This window comes from Micropterus dolomieu, linkage group LG15, assembly GCF_021292245.1.
Source record: "Micropterus dolomieu isolate WLL.071019.BEF.003 ecotype Adirondacks linkage group LG15, ASM2129224v1, whole genome shotgun sequence".
Classification (NCBI taxonomy): domain Eukaryota; kingdom Metazoa; phylum Chordata; class Actinopteri; order Centrarchiformes; family Centrarchidae; genus Micropterus; species Micropterus dolomieu.
In genome coordinates, this window is record NC_060164.1 from 1,945,882 (window position 1) to 1,967,267 (window position 21,386).

The 21,386-nt window shown below is 40.5% G+C and overlaps 1 protein-coding gene across 19 annotated transcripts in view; it reads right to left on the minus strand.

The window, feature by feature from the left end:
• The window catches only part of LOC123983956 (regulating synaptic membrane exocytosis protein 1-like), a 103,395-nt gene that overhangs the window by 51,828 nt on the left and 30,181 nt on the right, over positions 1 to 21,386 (minus strand). For 18 of the 19 annotated variants that reach the window (XM_046070444.1, XM_046070441.1, XM_046070453.1 and 15 more), the window contains 2 exons: positions 18,068 to 18,278; positions 15,295 to 15,306 (listed from right to left, as the gene is read on the minus strand). In XM_046070444.1, the coding sequence (XP_045926400.1) occupies positions 15,295 to 15,306; positions 18,068 to 18,278 (223 nt within the window). The remainder of the gene's footprint in view (positions 1 to 15,294; positions 15,307 to 18,067; positions 18,279 to 21,386) is intronic. The other variant, XM_046070443.1, reaches the window with a different exon arrangement.

The window sequence follows — 21,386 nt, forward strand, 5'->3', positions numbered from 1 at the left end:
AGCAGGGAATGAGGGCCTGCAGTGTGAACGCAGCAGTAGTCATAGTCCTGTGTTGACATCAGTGAAGAGGAAATGACAGGGGAAGTGAGGTTGGGCGGGAAATAAAGAGACAGTGAGAGGATGGAGGAAAGGGGGGGAGGGGGGTTAGACTCAGTCCCTCTCCTCCAGCCACCAGGGTTCTCATTACTCTTGAACACTCCCCAATGACTCTTTAAAGAGAGCTAAAATAAAACACTCTGGCATGGACACCCCACCCCCCCCCATATGCACCCCACCCCTTACCCTTCCTCTCTCCCTCCCTCCCCCTGCTCTCCTTCTCTCTTACCCCCCCTACCCCTTCCATTTCTCCCTCCTCCAGATTGCTTTTGATTAAAGCTACAAAAGCCGAGGAGAAAACAGCTTTACACCAACGCAGCTATATTTATCCTGCCAAACACCCCAGCACCACCAGGGAGGGAGGGAAAACGTGTGCTCGAACGCTCAAACATACACACACACACACACACACACACACACACACACACACACACACATACATACACAGCAAAGAAAGCAAAACACTGCCTCATGTGGGACATTATAGCTTTGGTGAAAACATCCACCAATCTGTGATTTTCTGCAGCCAGACTGACGAGGTGGACGGCTGCCAGATCGACACTGCAGTGCTGGTCTACTCGTCCATACATTTACAGGCAGGCAGTGATGACGAGTTGCTATATGGGCACATGGGAATTTATTATTGTAGTTTCTGAATTGAATTCCTGCATAAAATTAAAAGGTATACGAGCTGCTCATACCAGCGTTGACAGAGGAACAACAGTGACCAAACAAATTAAATTACTTCTGGAAAAGTGTAATAAATGCACTTGCTCTAAAAAAAAATATCGCTCCGCAACAAAGTGGATATTTTTGCATAACAAGGGCTGCAATTAACAATTATTTTCTTTGTCGTTTTTATAGAATTGTTTAGTTGGTGACATATGCCAAACGCACACACAGTGACATCTTCAGATGACTAGTTGTGTTCATCCAACAGCTCTAAAGTCCAAAATATTATATTTACCACATAAAGAAATAAATTCTCCCAAATGAGAAGCTGGAACCATCATTTATTAGACATTTCTGCTTGAAATTTTTTGAAAGTGTTGCAGATCTTCTGTCAATCAACTAATTGATTAAATTATTCTGTGGCAAATGTAGCTACTTAAATTTACTCAAGCACAACTTTGAGGTACTAGTAAATTGATACGGTAGGAAAAGCACAGGTGTAAATAAAATGAATGGCAGCTGCATTCCATTTAGCTGCTTCAGTTTCCTGGTCCTGGTATTTTGCACATCAGCTCGCTGTCACGCTGTCATGACTTGCAGAGAAACAGGTGTGCTTTTCCTACTATGACCAGTCAAACTGTCTGCTGTGAAAAAGGCCCAGAGAATATTTTGATATATAATATATAATATAATGCATTGCTTACTGCCTAGAATATAAAGTAGTACTAGTATAGTAATTTGTAACAGCTGCGTTATTTAATTTAGCTTTAACTACAACATTTTCAAAGTGCTGTAATTAATACACAGACGTGTAACCAATGTCTTAAGTAACTAAAAGGCCATACTAAATAATAACTGCTTGTACTTCTAAGTACTTTTAAAAAGTATGTTTTCTTCTGAGTGCAGATTTTTTGTCTTACTTCTTACTTGAGGCATCTGAATAGTTCTTTAACAGTGACAGCAGTACAAGCAACACAACAAATAACCTCAGAAAGTTAAGCAGCACAGATAACTGCAGAACATGCAACTGCACTGCGTGTAAAGCAGAATGGATTATTTGTTAATAAAATGAGGATCTAAAAATACGCCAGACCCATCACCTGAAGTGTCACTTAACATTGAAACCATGCAGCCATCTAGCAGCTGGGAAACATGAAGAAGGTGTTTGTATCTTACTGGCTTCCCATTACATTGTATGACTTCTGAATATCAATGTTCAGTTACCCTTTTCACTACAATATCCAGCCACCCACATGTAAAAGTGGTCTGAGGCCACTTCCACACTACTACTTTTTTGTTTTAAAATGAAAACGGTCTCCGTCCACACCAGTGTTTTAGAATTGATCTCTGTCTATATTAAAACCACTGAAAACACACATTAAATTGTCTTTCATGTACACTGGGCGTGCATTTGCCAGTGTAAACACTACAGGAGGCAGATTGTCTAGCTCCGCTGTTGCAGAAGATTCGACGAACGAAGAAAGTACAACTACAGATGAACGAAGAATAGCAACGGCGATAAACAACACCAGAGATGTTTTTGCATGGTCCGACAACAAGGTGGAACTGTTACTGACAGTAACACGGAACTACAAAGCAACTGTGGCGGCGGGAAACAGACAGTGACTCGGCGCAAAGCAAATACGGCGAATATTTACCGTTTTCAAACTTATCCGTTCTTCTCTAGGTGTTCGGATTCGCTGTTTTAGTCTGGACGGCAGGTCCAAATGTATCAAAAGTGCTGCATTTTAAAACAAAAATGTAGTAGTGTGGATGTAGCCATTAAATAAAGAAAAACAACCAAATCCTTCTTAGGTGTTCTGATTCACCATTAGACAGAGCAAAAGTAATGGGTTTTAAAATGTAGCCTTAACACATAGCCTAATATTAACTTGCATAAAAATACAGTTACATTGGTTAACTATGTACTTCTTACATGCCTTTAAAACCGCACGTGCTTATGCAAATGTTAATTATTTAATTGATAAAAAGAGGTTGGTTAGCCCCAAACATGCTTACCAATTAGCCAACGTTAACGTTATATCAAGAAACCCATTAGACATGCAATTGTAGAGATTGCGTAAAGCACACATTATTGTTAGATAAATAACTAGAACCCTGCAACTATCTTATCTGACACAGGATAACAGGCGCCATTTGGCTGTTCACTTTACAAAACCAAGCAGGGGCCTTGGTTAATGTAACGTTACATTACATTACATTTTCTTTGGCAGAAGATATTTGCCACCTGATGACGACAATGATTTGATTGCTTTCATTATCATAATTTATCCTTTTGTTTACCTATTTACCTATGTATTTTTAAAATTAAATTCTGATTCATTATTTCTGTCATCAAAAGATACCATATTATGCAAAATCCTTTTCAACATAAATGTGTGTCTGTAGACATCCAAACTATGAGGAATAAGTCCTGCCTCTTTTTCTCGTGCTCCGTCTTTCAGCAAATGTGTGTGCAAACACGCCATTTGGATTTGGCTCCCTTCATGACGTCATAAAGGGAACTGTTTAGCAAGACCTTCAGCACAGTATACAGCTCCGCCCACTGAACACAACATGTACTGAAGACACCACTCTCAGCCATGTCCCCACCGTTCAACCTTTTTTTCCCAACACAAGAGGCCATTCCATCACTAAGCTAGAGCTGGAGGTTGTTCAGTGTGTCTCGCAGAAAGTGCTTTTACTGCTATGAAGGAAAGTTAAATATTTCTGGTTTTACCTCTGATGTCCTCTGGCTGCTCTGCCTCAACTCTCTGTGATTTTAATGGACCAATAGCTGTACTTGCTGCTAATGCTACAGTTAAAAAAAGAAAAGAAAAAAGAACGATGAGCCGTTCCTCAGAAAGGAACAGAGCCATAAGATCCGGCTCCCTTCAAAGAGCCATAATTCTCCTCACTAGAAAACAGCTGAAACAGCACTGTTGATAGCAGTGAGAATGACTCAAAACATTAAAGTTGTGGGCTGTAAAAAGAAAACAATGAGCTTAAAGATGCTAAAAAGCTCTGTAGAGGTGAGAGAGTTTCAGGTAATAATTTTCTGCTGGTTCACCACTAGAAGCAGCACTTCTCATATTACACAGTCAGTTGATTCACTGTTAACATAAGAATAGTGATTAAATAAGTTTTAAATAAAGTGTAAAGTGTGCAGATATCTGTCTTTCTGTTTAAACTCCTGCACTACACCACTGTCAAACATTCATGATTGATGAGCGTCTAGCTTTTCCTGATCTAGCTTATTGTACAATACAACAAAAACTGGAACATATATGAAAATGATCTTGTTATCCATGTTCTGTTTGTTTTTTCCTTCAGACTAGGCAACATAAATAAGAGTCACTGCTTTTTGCATGCATGGCATGTCTCTGCGTATCTGCAACTGTAAATCTATACGGTAGAAAAATAACTCACTTCAAACTAAAAAAATGAAATTGTTCAGTTGCTGAAAAATTATACTACTGAGTTAAATTTGCTAGTGGACTTGATAAAATTTATTTACATATATGCACTTTTCATATGGAGGAAGTCTACACCGTACTCTTTGCAATAATATTTACAGAGACTCAACAATTCCCACCATAAGCAAGCAGTTGGTAAAAGTGGCAAGGAAAAACTCCCTTTTAGCAGGCAGAAACCTCAAGCAGAACCTAGACCTGGGGTGGGCGGTTGCAGGGAGGTTTACACCATGTTTTGGATATATTGTCTCACCCGTCAGTTGTTTTTTTTTTTTGGTGCACTCCTTTCTAAGCACATTTGACTCGCTGTTGGACCAGTTATTGTGTTTCACCTTTTGTGAGACGTTAGAGTGTGTTGATACCGCAGAACAAATGGCCAGTGTTGTGGAGATATGGAGCGGTGAGCTGTTGTTTTATAAGAGACTCACTTAATCCCATAGTAATCCCTGTATTAGATCACACTGTGATGATGGAACAAGCACCGGAGAGGAGGAACCGTAGGCAGGCACAGAGCAGCCTCACAGCGAGCTCACGCACACACACATACACACATATAGGCGGCCATATATACAATCACATATACGCATATGAGCAGCAATGCACACATGTCTGCACACACACACACAAACTGCAACAACAGCAATGTCTCACATGACCACAGTAAGAACCCCCACCCACCCACCCACCCCCTCCGAGATGAGTTTGTGAGTGAAGGAGAGAGCCAGAGAGAGAGAATAGCTTCTCCACAGATGGAAACTAGGACACCAAACCCCTGTGTGTGTTTGTTTTGCGTCCTTCTGCATCTGCGTGTGTGTGTGTCCATCTGTGTATGTGTCTATTCCTGTCTGTCGAGGAGCTGGAGTGTGTATCCGCATGTGTGCATCACTGCTCATGTGTATATGGTGCGTTTGGGTGCCAGTGATTGTGTGTCATACAGTGCAACAATGAATAATCCAGTGGTGAAATCTTGGAGTTTGCGTAGCTAGGTGTTCGTTTCCTGGAGAGAGGAGGCCATTTGTGGAACGACAGACAGAGACATTCTATTTTTCTCTCAAGACAAAATAACTAGTATATATCTACTGTATACATTGATCAGCCAAATGCATTTAGAAATATTTGTCAGTTGCTGAAAAGATTGGCCAATCAGCAACATGGATCAAGATTAGTGAATCTGTTCTTGTTTTATTCGAAAAAAAAGCAAACCCATATGAACAAAACAGCTGGGAAAGGGTGCACAGTAAATGCCACAAATGCCAAAGGAGAAAGAGTTTGGGCTTTTTTTAATTTAAGCTACGTAACTAGCGTAACTAACTGACGTTACACACTTTTCCTAAACCTAACCAAAGTATGGCCGTTTCAAAATGTTAACCACATGTTTTATTTTGAAAGTTGTATATTTATTAATACTAACTTGCATATTAATTCTTGCTAACTTAACCGTGAAGCGCTGCACATGCAAAAACAACACCAAATGGTTACCCAGGGCGTTAAAAAGCGATGTCAACGGGTTTTGACCGCTTGGCCCACATGTGACGAGTTGGTAGTGAGACCAGGTTGCTGACTGATCCCCTCACCCCTCACCTGTTGGGGAAATCAAAACAGCCATGTGGTCTTTGCGAACACAGTTATATCTGTATGTACACCTGTTTTCTCCGTGACATGTCATCTACTGGTCATGACAAAAGAACATGAGGATGGACAGAAATCTACAACTTATTATTTCTTGGTTACGTTCTGCACATGCATGTCACAGTTCACAGACCATTGTATGAACAGTGGCCTTGCAGGGTCCAGAAAGGGTCAGCTGCCTCTTCAGGGTAAATCCCAGCACCTTGTTGTCAAGCTCATTAGCAGCTTCTTTGTTCGGCTAATTAACAACCACTCCCACAACCTCTGGGGAGGAAGGAGGCGTGTCTGTTCCATTCAGTCACATCCGTAGTAGGAAAACCGGAAATCAGTCAGCCCAGTTACTCTGCACTTCTAGTTTTTGTACTGTACAATACTCCAGGCAGCATAACAGCCTCGCCCTTAACTTAGGGAATAGTAAAGAAATAGTTACACATTTTGGAAAATAAGCTTATTCACTTTTTTTCTGACAGCGATATGAGAAGATTGATACTACTCTGATGTTTGTGCGTCAACTGTGGCCCTAGTGTCAGGAAGCAATGAGCCTATAGCTTAGAATAAAGACTGGAAGTGAAGGGAAACAACTAGCAGGGCTCTGAGCGTTTAAAAATACACCTACCAGCACCTCTTAAGCTCGCTAATTAACATGTTGCATCTTGTTTGTTTTATCTGTGCACAAACAGAAATGTGAAAATGTGCAGTTTACTGTGAACACAAGACTCCAGCAGGCCACTGTGCCTAGCTGTTGTTTGCAAAAATGACTATTTGTGGATTTATCACGGCACGTGGCCTGGCTCTGTCTCAAAGTTACTGTCCCTGCCTGTTGTTCACCAAGAAGTGTTGGAGCACATACGCCTGCTAAAGCCACAAATCAGCATTTTTACAGCTCTGTTTGAGCACAGATTAAACAATGAAGGTACGAAGTGTTAATAGGAGAGCTTTAGTGGTGCTGGTACAGTTGGTTCATTTGTAAACTTTAGATACTGCTTCCAGTCTTCATACTAAGCTAGGTTAATTATCTCCCAACCCAAGCTGCACACACAATGCACATGATAGTAGTATCAATCTTCTCATCCACATAAAGTGAATAAACACAATGCCTTTGAAGAAAGGCAATTATCAGACCAAAAATGTACATTTGCATCCTATTAGGCACCAACATCTCCAGAAATGGGTTGTAACATATGAACTCTTCCAAGTTGTTGTTGTCATTCTGACCATTACTCTCCAATTACATGAAATCAGAGTCTGTCGCTTCTTCTTTCTATCTCTCCAGCCGGCAGCCAGACCTTACAGTGTGCACTAAACATGATCTACTGTCAGGTAACACTTCCAGCCACCATTAGACTTAATGCTTTTGCCACAGATTGGGCTAAAACACACTGAACGCCTGCCGCCTAACAGGCGAAACAAATACCACAATTACCCTTAGGGAGAGGAGGGGAGTGGGAGGAGGGGCGTGACCAGGAAGTAGCATCAGCCAATGACAGCTTGACGTATGGCACCGGCAGCATGCGAGGCGGGCGCCGTAACCGAGGGCGTCAATAAATCCTGCGCTAAGGATGAAAGACTGCCATAAAGGAGATTAGTGTCCACACCATCTAATGAGGTACTATATCAGCAGAGCCGGCACCTGCAGCAAAATACACACACACGCACACAAGTGATACAGTACACACATGCACAGACACAGAAATACACAAAAAGTGCATTTGCTGGCACCCAAGTGCATTGTATCTGTACAATAACACATGGAACACTAGTTCGACAAGCAAGCACAATGTACGACGGGCTACACACACTTTCTCTTACACACGCTCAAAGTATAAATACATGCACAGGGTCCATATCTACGGTTAATAGTTCATCAGTATTGTAAATAATTTACTTTGGCTCCCCTTTGTCCCCAGGATGTAACAATCGTTTCCCTGACATCTTTATTGGGTCAATGGGAGGATGACTTTAGCTGCTCACTTCTCTGTACTATTTTCTCTGCAGTAAGACAAACATAAAGGCTTTATGAACATGCATAGATGCAGGGACATGGTGAATATGTGTGTGTGTGTGTGTGTGTAAGGCAGATGTTTACACACTCTTACCATAATAGGGCTGTGTTAATATTTCATTGTATGTTGGTTGGAATCCCCCCCTCCCCAATCATCAGCGCGTTTTACACACACACACACACACACACACACACACACACAAGCATTGTCTCTGATCTTAGAACACAAAGTTGTAGTAGTGCAGTTGAGGGTTGTCATGACGTTGCACTTCCCTTTTTCACCACTAAATGTCTCTAGTTAGCAACAGCACCTGGTGCTGGGGTGCCTGTGAAAGTGAAAAAGAAATCAAGGGAGGAAAGTGTGTGTGTTTGGTAGACTATATACTTTTAAAAAAAATTAATTAAACCTACATTGGTTTAGCCAGTTTTTGACTGCTGTGTGCCCCAAGACTAAACTGAGTGTTGATTTTACATTTAGCTGACGCTTTTATCCAAAGCGACTTACAATTGCAATACATATCAGAGGTCGCACGCACAGGGGTTAAGTGTCTTGCTCAGGCATCTTATCTATCCGCCATGATCACCCCTTTGAGACATTTTGAGACACAGTTCAGTGGCATAAAACATCTCTGGAGTTTCCCTTTAAATAATGATGGGGTTCACAAAGTTTACAAAGATACCAAACACTGTTTATCAGGCTGAACTATGTGTGTACAATTATGCCCAAGACATTTGGAAGTCTAGAGTGTTGATTTACGCAGTAAGCAGCCATAAAAAACACAAAGTGTTTTATAGCTTTAATGAAGCACTGGAAATGGCAGAAAAATGCTGTATATGTCTGAGTAGGAGAAGAAACTGTTTTCTAACTTTAAAGCTATGGTTGTAGAAGTCAAAGTATTTAACATTGTGTTAAAAATATATATATATAAAACAATTTGAGGTTTTGTGGTGATTCTTAAAGTCACATCACTTTCAAATAGACATCATTCTGGTCCTTTGTTACTTTTACATTACACTGATGAAATATACAGACGTCTCTGTCTCGCGCAAAGAAAGTGTATTTGTGTTGTGTTGCATGTATGCGTACCTGTCTTTCATCTCTGTGTGCTTGACAGCGCTGCTCACCCAAGGGTGTCTGCACTACAGAGCCTGCTTGTACGTGCAGGTGACCGCCATACAGTGAGAGTGCATTATGTTTCTGTGTGCGTGCGTCTGCTTTCGTAAGGGAGTTTACAGCAACAAGCCAGAGAGAGATGGCACCCTTAAGACCAGTCAATGAGCAATGGACGTGGAGACGGACGCAGCTAGCGAGACTGTCGATCAATAGTAATCATGAGGCGCTGTGGCGTTAACAGCAGATGACACATTGCCCAGGCTCTTCTACTGCGCTGCACCCCGTCAGAAAACAACACAAAGCCATAATTCCTTGTAGGCTTAGATCAATAGATATACATTTACACAAGTATCAGGCGCATAGTAAGATTATTTGTGAGGTATTTTTCGATAGCTCATTCCTGTCAAGGTGCAAGACTAACTTTTTCAAAAAAGGAAGTTGTACATGATAGGCGTGATCGTTCTTTGAGGCATTTTGACCCAGAGAAAAGTATTTCGTGTGCCTCCGTGACGCTTGGAACAAATCTATGCAAGCGTGACACAGACTTGTCTCTGAGCTCATAAACACCTCCCCCAGGGCAAGCTGTGATACACAACTACTACATTAACATGATGGCAAGAGAATTGAACAAACATGTCATGAATGAACATGCTGAGTCTCCAATAAAAAATCCCTAAAGTAATACAGGAGGGGTCTGTGAGGGAGGAGGGAGGAAAGCTGCAGTGACGCTGGATAACAGTCAACAGATGGCATTGAGAAGAGGTTTATGCCAGAAGAGTAAGTGCTAAATCTGAATATATAGACTGCCTGGTTAAATGATTGGTTGGTGTACGGAACTAACCATGACATGTAACATACGCTACTTCATATTATAAATATGACTGACATGCTTGCGTAGTTAGCATAAGCTTCCTTTCATTCTTGGCATAAGTTTGTCTGTCTTGTACGTCTACTTGTCATTTTTGCTTTCTGAAAAAAATCTGACAGCCTTGTTGGCAGCAGAACACTCAGGTTTCTTTATAGATTTTCTCACAGCACACATTATCTGTGAAACAACGAAAGCGGGACGGATAACAGTGTAGATGGCTTTGTTCTAGCACAAGGATTTTTGACTGTGGGCCACATACAGAAAAATATCTGTATAAGTCACGAGTCAAGTTCTTTTCTGAAATTTTCGGGCATTCACTCACAATCACCCTGCTTCTCGGTTCTGTCGTATTTACTCGACTTTGGTAAACGTCTTTATCGACTGCATGTAGGTCAAGTAGCTGTTTAAAATGGCAGCGCCGCTAGTTTTCAAACTAAGAAGTGCAATGACAGGGCTTGGTAGCAGTTTCTCAAGATGACAGCGAGATCTAGTCTTTAAACTAGGATGAACGAACGTACAGTGCAATTTATTACAAATAGGCTCAAGCCATATTGTAATTTCTTTTAAAAAATCATCGCAGTTGTAGGCTACAAGTCATATCTGCTAAGGAAAAAGGTCTGTTTAACTTCAGTTTCACTCCACATTTCTCCCCCTCATTTTACTTTTATATAACTGTAAATGGAATGGAAACCTGCTCTTCACTGATTCATTGTAATAAGTTGTTGCATTCGGTTGTTCCTATTTTGGAAAATTTGAATTACAAAAAAAGACAATGAAATAATGAATATTTGCAGCCCTAAATGTATGATTAGGTAATCAGGATACAGCCAAAAAATCTGCATCCTCTCCATCCACTCTAAAATCATAAAGGCTATATTTATAAAAACCAACATAACATCTATGGTTAACCACATAAGTGGGCTGAAAACACCAGTGGATGAAGTAGCCAGTAATTCTGAATCAGAATTGATCTAAAAACAGCAATCTACCAGTACAGAGCAGTCAAAGTTATTTTTACATATATATATATATATATATATATATATATATATATATATATATATATATATATTATAGCCACATAAAAGCACAAACCATACCCCCTCCCCCTCACAGAAATACAGCCCTGGACATTACAATTAGGCTAGAGAGAGAGGAGAGGTGTTAGTGAGCATGTGTGTGTGAGAGTGAGAGTTAGAGAGAAAGGAACACACAATACTCTTCTAGTCTCCCGTGAGAGGAGGAATCAAGACTTCAAAAATGGCCCTTTCTGTGAGAAACATTTGGCTTCAGTGCAACAACACACACGCAGCTCTCCACTAGAGCTCAGCCATCACTGCGGATAATGAGCCATGAATATCATTAGCACAACACACCCGGCTGCATGCACCACACACGCTGTATATCGTTACGCTTTTACTTTCAGAAATGTTCTTTGAAAAGCAAGACAGCACACTCATCGCAGTTCGTTCAGTACACGAAAGTAATACACTAGAAAGATGAGATGATCTTAGTGGAAAAAAATACAGCAGCTACTAAGCTTCCATTTTTCATTTTTGGTGAATGTAGAGAGCTGTAATAATTAACAATCCAGCCTTAGAATGTAACATTGGACAGTTATAGTATATTATTATTGTATTATAGTATTATTGTTTTTTTAGGTGTATGTTTTTAGTAGCCTTTACTAAAACCATGTGGGTTAACCACCGCCATCTTACAGAATAGGCCAGTCCGCTACTTCAGACATGGCTGTAGCAATATCAGAACAGAAAGGGTCAAACTATAGCCGCTTTCACACAGAGATCCCATTATAAACACGGAAAAGTATGCCGCATTCGCTCATTCATACTGAACAAAATATTACAGCATATAGCCACAATTGTGTGTGCTTTCACATAGCGATCCGGCTTTCCGGGTTACCTGCAAAATCCACTGAGTCCGCCTGTGCCGCAGCTGCCGGAGCTAATCCGGTCAATTTTTAAAAATAAAAAGACTCTGTGAAGACTCCCGATTGTAAAATAACAGAGACAAAAAGAAACCATTTAACTAAGTAGCCTACTTAATCACAGTAGAAGCACAAAAAGCAAGCACTGATGAACAAATCAATAAAATCTAAACATGACAGCGAAAACAGGCAGACAAAAAGCTCTGAAGCACAAAAATCATAAGTCAATTTTGAGACGTTTCCAGTGAAAGTTGACGCTGGACTGAGGACGTAACAAAACCTTGGCGCAGCCGGAATCAGTGGACATCCAGAGTTAGACTGTGGGAAAAAAAGAACGTGACTTGATGAGATGACATTAAACAAGAGCCTGGGTGAATCCAATGTATAAGAGAGAAACCAACACTAACAGTCTTTTTTACATACAGCTGAGCTAGTAAAAATGGGAGCTGTGTTTTTTGCTGTTTGCTACTGAATTAATTGTTGTTTAACTTTGCTAAAATCTCAAAGGGGTTCTTTTTTTCCTTATTGATAGTAAATAGTAAATGGCTCTCAAGGTCTTGCTCTTGCTGCTCAGTCACCCATTCAGGCACAGACACACACACCGATGGCAGTGAGCTACCACGCAGGTTGGCCAGTCATCGTATCATTCTTCAAAAACGACTGATCAAATAAATCTTATGAGAGACTACACTGAGTTGCAGTACATAAGGTAAGAAGAGGAACAAGAGTTAGCACAGAGGTGATATCAAGAGTTAAGCTTTATGGACCAAATACCAAATGGTGGAAAATGCAATTGTTATAGGCTAGCTGTAGCCACCATGACTGACGCAGGTCAAGAACAAGTCTTTAACAAGTATTTTATCTCAGAGCTATGACAAGACAATAATTGGAATAGGAAAAAGAGTTGTAATACACTGAAATTATTTGGTTTTCCGCTGGGTTTTTTTCTGTCATCAATATTACAGTCCTCAGTATGGTGTATAGAGCTGAGTCTATTAACCTCAGAGCCCTGTCAATCTCAATAAATAAAAGATACACTTTGCCTTTGTGTGACCTCAAAGATCCACAGAAAACCAGTTTAAAAAGTACTTTATTAAAATAAAATAAAAACAGTTAAACTGATCTAGACAACATGCTGATTGGCTACAGTCATACAGGCCTAGATTTATCCCTGCCAACACTTTCACTAACTTTAGTTTGAGTGGAGTGGAAAAAGCGGGCAGAGTAACTTTGCACTTTTGGACTGCTGTGCCAGGCAAGATTAATCAATCCCCAAGTAATTAAATGAATCCATGTCAGTAATTCAAACCCGGTTTGCTGTCCAGCCTACAGCCAGTGCTACATAAGGCCTCTATTCTGCCAAAACTTTCCTCTTTAGAGCCAGTGATTGTTGTACGGAGCTTTAGCAAGGGAGTGAGACTGCTATGTACAGCACACCAAAGCACTCTCGGACAGCCGTGGCGTTCAAGCCCAGCCAACTATCATCAAAGTGCTGGTTTGGCAGCTGCCCTGAGGGAAGGCAGCCAAGGCCAAGTAAGGTTCTAAACCTGATACAACTACACAAGCAGAGGAAGGTGTTAAAGGCATGTCCGCTGGGAACGCTTCTCCGGCAGTATCATGTCATATGATTCTGCTCAACTCTTGATTAACCAGGCCACAGGACAATGGAGGAACAGCAATGGAGCAGGCCAATACACAAAACACATGTGTCAAAAACACCAAGAAACATGCCAGATAGGGTGACCAGTCAGGTTTTTCAATCCTTGTCCTCCATCTTCACATTCACCTGTTATTTGTATTGCTACTGCACACATCATGGCAGGAACATTTGCCAGGGCCCAACACTGATTGTGCCACTGTGGCAGTGGAAAATGTTACATAGCTGTGGGTTGCTTGGGTGCAGCAATGACAGTTGTACTTTCTTGAAGCAATAGTTTGACCTCTTGGGAAATCGCTTCATTCTCTTGAGAGTTATCAGAGTAACTTCCTGGAGTCTCTGCTGGTTGCCTGGCAACTTCACATTGATGACAGGTCTCCAGGAAGTCACTGTGCCTGGCCAAAAAAATAAAATGTCTGACACAAAACCTCCCATGAAAAATACATGTCTTTTTACACTTTGGTTTTTGTACAGATAAAACAAATGTGATATAACGTGTTAATTAGTGAACTTTAGTAGGTGGATTTTGCTACATTTGGACAAAGCCAGGCTAACTCATTCCCTGTTTCTGGTCTTTGTGCTAAACCAACCTGCTGCTGGCTGTAGCTTCATATTGAACGGACAGTTACAGGAGGGTTTCCGATCTTCTCATCAAACTCTCGGCAAGAATGTGAATAAGCATATGTAATCAATTGATAACAAAGACATTTAGCAAACTTCTGTTTAGCAAAACTTGCCAAAAAATGCAGCTGGATAGCTACTGTATTTATTTAAATCTAAAGCTATTATTCAAGGGGCACTTTGGCCACATTACAAATTAGTTTTTGGTCTTTGAAGGATGGAAATCTGCTTCTACACTGAAAGTGTCGTTCAAAGTTCTTTGAGTTATCCTGAGTGGCAGGGACACTGTTTCAAAAAATGTTTTTCAAATTTAATCCTTTCAAAGCTTTGAGCACCCCCAAACACATTTCCATTAAACTCTATTCTGTTGGAGTTGAGGCACAAATGAGCATTATTAGACTCTCAACCACTGTGGTATTTGGGTGGAAAGTGAAGCTTTTAGCTACAAAGCTAACTTGTGAGAGTCAGACAGAGTGCAATGGTCATGGATGAATGAAAAAGTAAAAAGACAGATGAGTTATTAAAACTTCTACAATACTATTCTTAATGCTAGTGTTTCTTGTTTGAACTTTGATTTTGTTTATCGAACATGTACTTCAAAAAATAGTTTTGAAAGGTGGTTCTTTGGCTCCACCCATTCAGGATTTTGATCAGCTAATAAGATTATTTTTATGTGTGACAAATATTATATAAATTACATAAATATTAGTGAAACTCTCAGGTATGGATTACTGTTCAGGAGGCAGATTTTAGATGCCTTTAAACAAGCTTCCAGTGAGGTGTTTGCTATGAAAAAGAATCTGTAAAAATATGTTAATGAAGTACCTTAAATGTTATCATAGTGAGCGTGTTCTTGGCCTACATGGAGTTTACACATTTTCCCCATGTAGCCAAGTCAAGTCGTTTAGTCCTGGAGAATGGACCCTGTACAAGGCGGTGACTAAAGTATCTTATCTAATGATACATGCCACGTAACATTTTCAATCATTAATTCCATTAAAGCCGCTACTACTACCACTGCTACTACTGCTACTGCCACTAATGATACAACTCGTACCACTTTTAATAAAAACAGACACATGGACAGACAGAAATACTGATAGGTACATCCAAACATCCATACATACATACTGTCTCAACCCATTAAGATGGATTGTCTTAAAGGTTGTAGGCAGAGTTATGTTGTCCAAAAAAGAAAAACAAAACACAGCACTCACCACTTTGTCCTCCTGCAGCCCAGTCAGCCATTCATGTATAATGAAAAGAAAGACAGAGAGAATGTGAGCAAGGATGATATCTGAAAGCATGGCAATGACCCTGCAGCCCCACAGTATCTCATAGCATGAGGAAAACAGTGCAATACACAGATTTCTAATAATGTTACAGTTACTGAACATAAAAGAATGAACTTCCACTCCTTAATATCAGATTTAAGTTGATACAAGTTCTTGTACATAATCAGCAATAGGAGCCTATATGACTTGACGCCTCCATGGTTAAGGTCTGGTTGCGTACTGGCAACTAAAACTACTTGCTTAAGGCTTCATGGTTAAAAGACACATAACTGTTGGTAGAAGACCGGATGCGAATCATAGTTTTGGGTGTCAAAGTCACACGCTTTGAACTATGAACCATCCAGCCTCAGACATTTTGTTCTGGTATAACAACAGCAGGCTAAAACAACTTTCACAACCGCAAGAGGTCGCGTGGCAAAAAAAGATAAGTGTGAAGAACGCTTCTGCATTGTGGGAAATGTTGCTTTCTTTCTAAGGGTTAAATGAGAACACTGACATGACTTCTCATGTCTGTGTTTTAAGTACGGAGGTTGAGCCAGGTGGCGATAAGATCAAACCGGAAGCAGGGGAAAACAGCTAACCTGTTTCTCTCTAAAGCTCCTTTAAGCAAAGCTAGGCGATTTGGCTCTTGACTCCAGCTCCGCACTTAATGCATAGACATGAGGATGGTATACATTTTCTTGTCTAACTTTCAGAAACAAAGTGAATGTTTGTATTTGATTAATTGTCAGCTATTTTTGTACTTGGTCAACCAATGATGTCATTTATCACGTAACAACTTTCCAGGCTGTATTATTTAACTTTAAAAATTTAAAATTTTTCTCAGCATTAGTTTTAGCTGTTTCCCCTATCACTGCTCTGCACTGTCTGTGTGTGTGTGTGTGTGTGTGTGTGTGTGTGTGTAAAATCAACCTTTCAAAGACCTTCTCCCACTGAATGCAGCTGTCTCCCACCCAACACACCACCCAGGACCCCACAGTTGAACTCTCCCCATGTGAGACAGCAACTAATTAGGATGTACATTTGAGTGTGTGTGTGTGTGTGTGTGTGTGTGTGTGTGTGTGTGTGTGTGTGCGCGTGTGTGTGTGTGTGTGTGAGGTCATTAAGGTCATTAAATGCCACACTAGTGGTGTAGAGCAGGGAAAGAAGGGGTGGGAGAGGGGACGTCACCTATTTCAGAGGAAGACTCGTCTCCCGATGCCAACACACACACACCTGCACCCAGCTGTGTGTGTATAGGGCACCTCCGGACCCCTGGGAGACAGAGACAGAGTGGGAGACCACCCCCCTTTGTCCACAGCTCAGTCTAATGCCCAATTAACCTTTACCAGCGCCTGGGTCACACACATACACACATGAAGGCATAGATCACATTCACACACATATGGAGGCACACATAAATACACAGTAACACACACAGATCCCATAAACAGAAGAGAACAACCAACATCCAGCAACACCAAAAAATACACATCCAGAGCATACTATACACTCGCTTATACTGTACACACAAAAAGACAGGCACGTATGTGCCACGGCTCATCACCTCCACACTGTTCCAACATCTGAGGCCCTGGTATAGTCTGATTGGACATACAGTAGAACACCAGATGGATCTGACCTGGTGCTGTTTTTTGTTTGAGGTACAACACTGCTGGAAACAGGACTCAACACGTAATCTTTCCCTTACAAATAATTCATACAAAAGTTGGTTCAGACCACTTGACGTTGACTGTTTACAATTTAGATCAAATATTCTAAATCACTTTTAAACCTGAAAGAGTGACGCCTAAAGGAAAAAGACAAGTAACTAAATATTTGAAAAAATAATCATGTTAAATAATTTAAGTGTAAAAAGAAAATCTTTGCACTTCTCCTTTAGCCTTCAGTCTGTTAACAATAAATAAATAAAATCAAGCTCATGTTATTTCTTCAACCGCTAAGTTTTCTTTTCTTTTCTTTTCTTTTTCGTTTTTGGTGTCAGCCTAGATTTAATCATTTATCCAAAGTGTCAGTCTCAGTACACAGAAATGTTGGAGGAAAATAGGAAATGCGGCTTGCAGGAAATAGGGAATGTATTAAATGTTTGCTGCAAGTAAGGATCTAAAAAATAAAATGTGAAGTATACATTAAAGATTAAAATAAACATAACCTCATCAACCTATTGGTGAACTGATTAGACGAGAAAGGAAAAGCATGACGCTTAATATTTCTATTGAATTATTTAACAGCTAATATTATTTATTAATGTATTCAGTTAACATTTTACTGTCTTTTGTCTCTTTTGGGGCTCCCTACACTTTTCTCCTTCGTTGAACAAGTCACTACAAATATAATAAAACACTTCTATTCTGATGGGAGTGGCCTCTTCTTAGATGACATCAGCTCACTGAATAGTTTGTTGAGTATAAAAAATAATGGGAATCATATGCTGTGGCATTCACACATGTTGGACAGCTCTCACCAACATCAACAAATCAAATGAGGAAACATATTTTGGAAAAATGCTGTTCATCCCTCCAAATGTTATTTGAAAAAAATCTCATTTTGTAATATTATTACAGTCATATAGCCATCGCTTTGTGCTAATGTTATAATAATTTGTGGTCTTCACAGGATATGTCTGAATCAAAGGAAGAAAATGTTGCCTAATTACGTTGACACACAGTGATCACCCCCCCCACCCAACTCTCACCGTGTTGGATCGCAGGGACACTCGCCCCCCACAGCGGGCACAGAACTTGGTCTGGCAGTACGAGCACAGGTTCCCGCAGCCGTCTGCGAACTTGGTCTTGTGGCAGATGCCGCAGGTTGGCGCATCGTCCCGGTGAACGGCCGAGCCCGCCGCCACTGTGGCCTGCCGGATCACCGTCTCCCTGTAGCTGGACAGCTGCTGCTGGATACCTCTGGAAGAAATAACACAGGATGGAAACATGAATAATTTCACATCTTTGAAAGTTTATTGTGTTCCAATTAGTAAAAACCAACAATAAATGCACAGTGGAAAAACATAAACAAGATTTATGTGTAACATTTGACACCCATCCCATACGCATAATAAAGACACTGAATGCCAAACACATACTACAGACAGAAGATAATAGTTAAGGTACAGTACGTGCAGCTTTGGGGAGCCAATATGACAAAAACTGCCTTTCTGAAAATTGACACATGTTAACACTTGAATAGGACAGTGCTGTATCCTACCATGTTGACGTAGTTCCGTGGGTTGACACGACAAATTGTCTCACAGCCATTTTGTGAGCTTGGTGTGTGTTGTCCCTAAGAGTCTATAGACATGCTGGTATCTATGTGAGCCAGGATTTGAGCTAAATGCTATGCTAATTGCTATGTCCAAGCGGGAAGCTTCCGGTCAGAGAACTGAGGCGAATGTGGAAGTCCCTTAAACCTGCATTCTATCGAACGGCCAGCAGGGGGCGACTCTTCTGGTTGCAAAAAGAAAATGACCCTACCTCAGTAAACACTTTCCTGATGAGTTTATGGTCTCAGTCACTAGTTTCATGTCTTCTTCAATCCATCAGGATGTTCATTTAGTAAATTATGGTCCCATTTAGAGGACAACAGACCATAAAGCAGAGTATGCTTCAGTGCGGGATTATCCGTGATTGACAAGTTATTACCATGGCGACCTGTCAATCAGACTAGAGTGACTTGTACGCACGGCACTCTCTAAATTTAACCAGCGCTGTTGAAAAAGCTTATTAGGAGTTGGTTGTTCACTTTCTCTGGTGAGTACATTTAGTTTTAAGACTGTTATTCGCTAGACAAAAATGTCAGCCCTGTTAAAATGACAGTTGACATGAATTACAGATGCATAGCTAGCTTCACCGTCTCGTCCAAATGTGGGCTGTTTCTCAATACTTTAAAGCTCGGATTTGGCAAGTTCAGCTCGGGAGTACAAACTCCCAGGGACGGGAGCACACAGTCAGTCATTCAGCAATTTTTAACAGCAGCGGACTTGATTACCCATTAGTGGGCGGGACCTCACATCTCCAAAAACGTCGTAGCAAATTTTCAAATCAGCTCTGTCTTGAGAAATTGACCACACATTTGGAGTTCAAACAACTATTCCCACATAAAAAAAAACTCTTAAAACTGCATTCCGTGACACAATAACAGTGGTCTTATAACTTAAAGTTGTGAGTTTTCTCCTCCAACATTTCCGCTTTTTTGGCGGCGAAATGCATTCTGGGATATCTGACTATCCGAAGTCCACAAAAGTCACCACCGATGCAGGCTCAGTAAAACGGGCAGAGCGAGAACACACCCGGATATTTGACTGTACTTGGCTAGATGCGGACTTTTGAATTGGAACAGTACTTGGGCTGCGAAGGATGACATTTCACAAGTCCACATGAACACAAGTACAGACAAGAACGTAGATTGAGAAACAGCTATGGTCACGTCCGGTGCCGCTGGTTGCAACAACTCAACATGGCGGCGCCCGAGGCTTCAAAACAGTCCACAAACTAACGGGTGACGTCACGATGACTACGTCCACTTATACAGTCTATGGCTATGTCCCTATGCTTATATGCTTACTTTTGGCAATGTAAAGTTATTGGTATTTGACAGATAATGGTTACCATGGTTGCAATCTTTTTTTAAGGTGTTAGCATGCTAACATTATCTACTGTAATTAGCATAAAATATAAGTTGATTGCCATTAAGTTTTGTACAAACATGTATGGTTGCCAGATGAATGAATCAAAATAAGTTTATTTCCAAGGCCACCATGAGGTTGATATTTTTGGTTAGAACTAAAATGTCTTGGCTAACTATTAGTTGGATTGCCACGAAATTTGTTGCAGAAACACAGGTTCCCATTGGATGAACCATAATGACTTTCTTTATCCCGTGACTTTTCATCTCAGCGCCACAAGTACCTTAAAGTTCAGGCATTTCTTCCACTTCCTTGGTCCAGACTGAAATATTTCAACATGATGGATTTGAACAACATTTTGTACAGACTTCCATAGTTCACAGATGTATCGTAATGACTTTGGTGATTTTACACTCGCAGCAGGCTTGAAATTTTAGATTCAGACAAAAATATCTCTCTTACAACTTTTGGATGCACTGAATTGGATTACTGTAAGTTTGGCGATCCACTAACTCTTCATCTAAATGTCAACCTTTCTATACGTCCAATACTTTGGCTTGCAACCAAACACCTGCAAAACAATAAAAAATTCCATCTGTTTCTACTGATAGCTGTTGAGACATTTCAGTCTGGACCAAAGTGGTGGATTGAATGACCAACCAACAAACCCTTCCATTCCTATAGCTAGTGTGTCTAAAAATGGAAACATTTGAAGAACTAAACATCTTTCTGCATGAGTTCATCTCTTGTAAAGAAATGGGATGAAAACTCGTGACTCCATACTGCTCTTTTGATCCAATTAGTTTCAGCATTCCATAGTAATTCCATAAACTGTGACTGACTGCAAATCACACAAGTTAAAGGGTGATGTGATACAATAAAAACTAAAAAAGAATGGTTTATTGGATAAATGATAAATAAATAAAGGGAAGGAGAAGTGGACTGAAACCAGAGAGCAAAGGAGACAATCCTAGCGTTAAGTCCAGTCGATATCACTGTTGTCTGTACTGTTTGTGTGTTTTGGTGCAATCAACTTTTTTTTGTGCCTGCTATTGTTTCAGGCTGCTTTGCCGACTAAAGAAACTCTTCAAATCAATATGAGAAAGAGAGGGGAAGAGTATTGGTTTTATCTAAGGCACTAAAGTATGTTGATTAAATGGATTTCACACTGTGGAGCAAATAGAGGGGAAACAGACCAAAGAGAAGAAGAGCTAATGTGCTGAGAACCACAGCAGGGGAGGATAGAATGTATACACATTTTTATTTTATGTACTGAGGCTAGTTATCCTAACTCTCATCTGAGTAGGCAGATCAGTAAAAATCACATACTGATTTACAGAAGGGCTTGGCAGTGGAGTGAGATGACAAAAGAGGAGAGGAGGAACACATA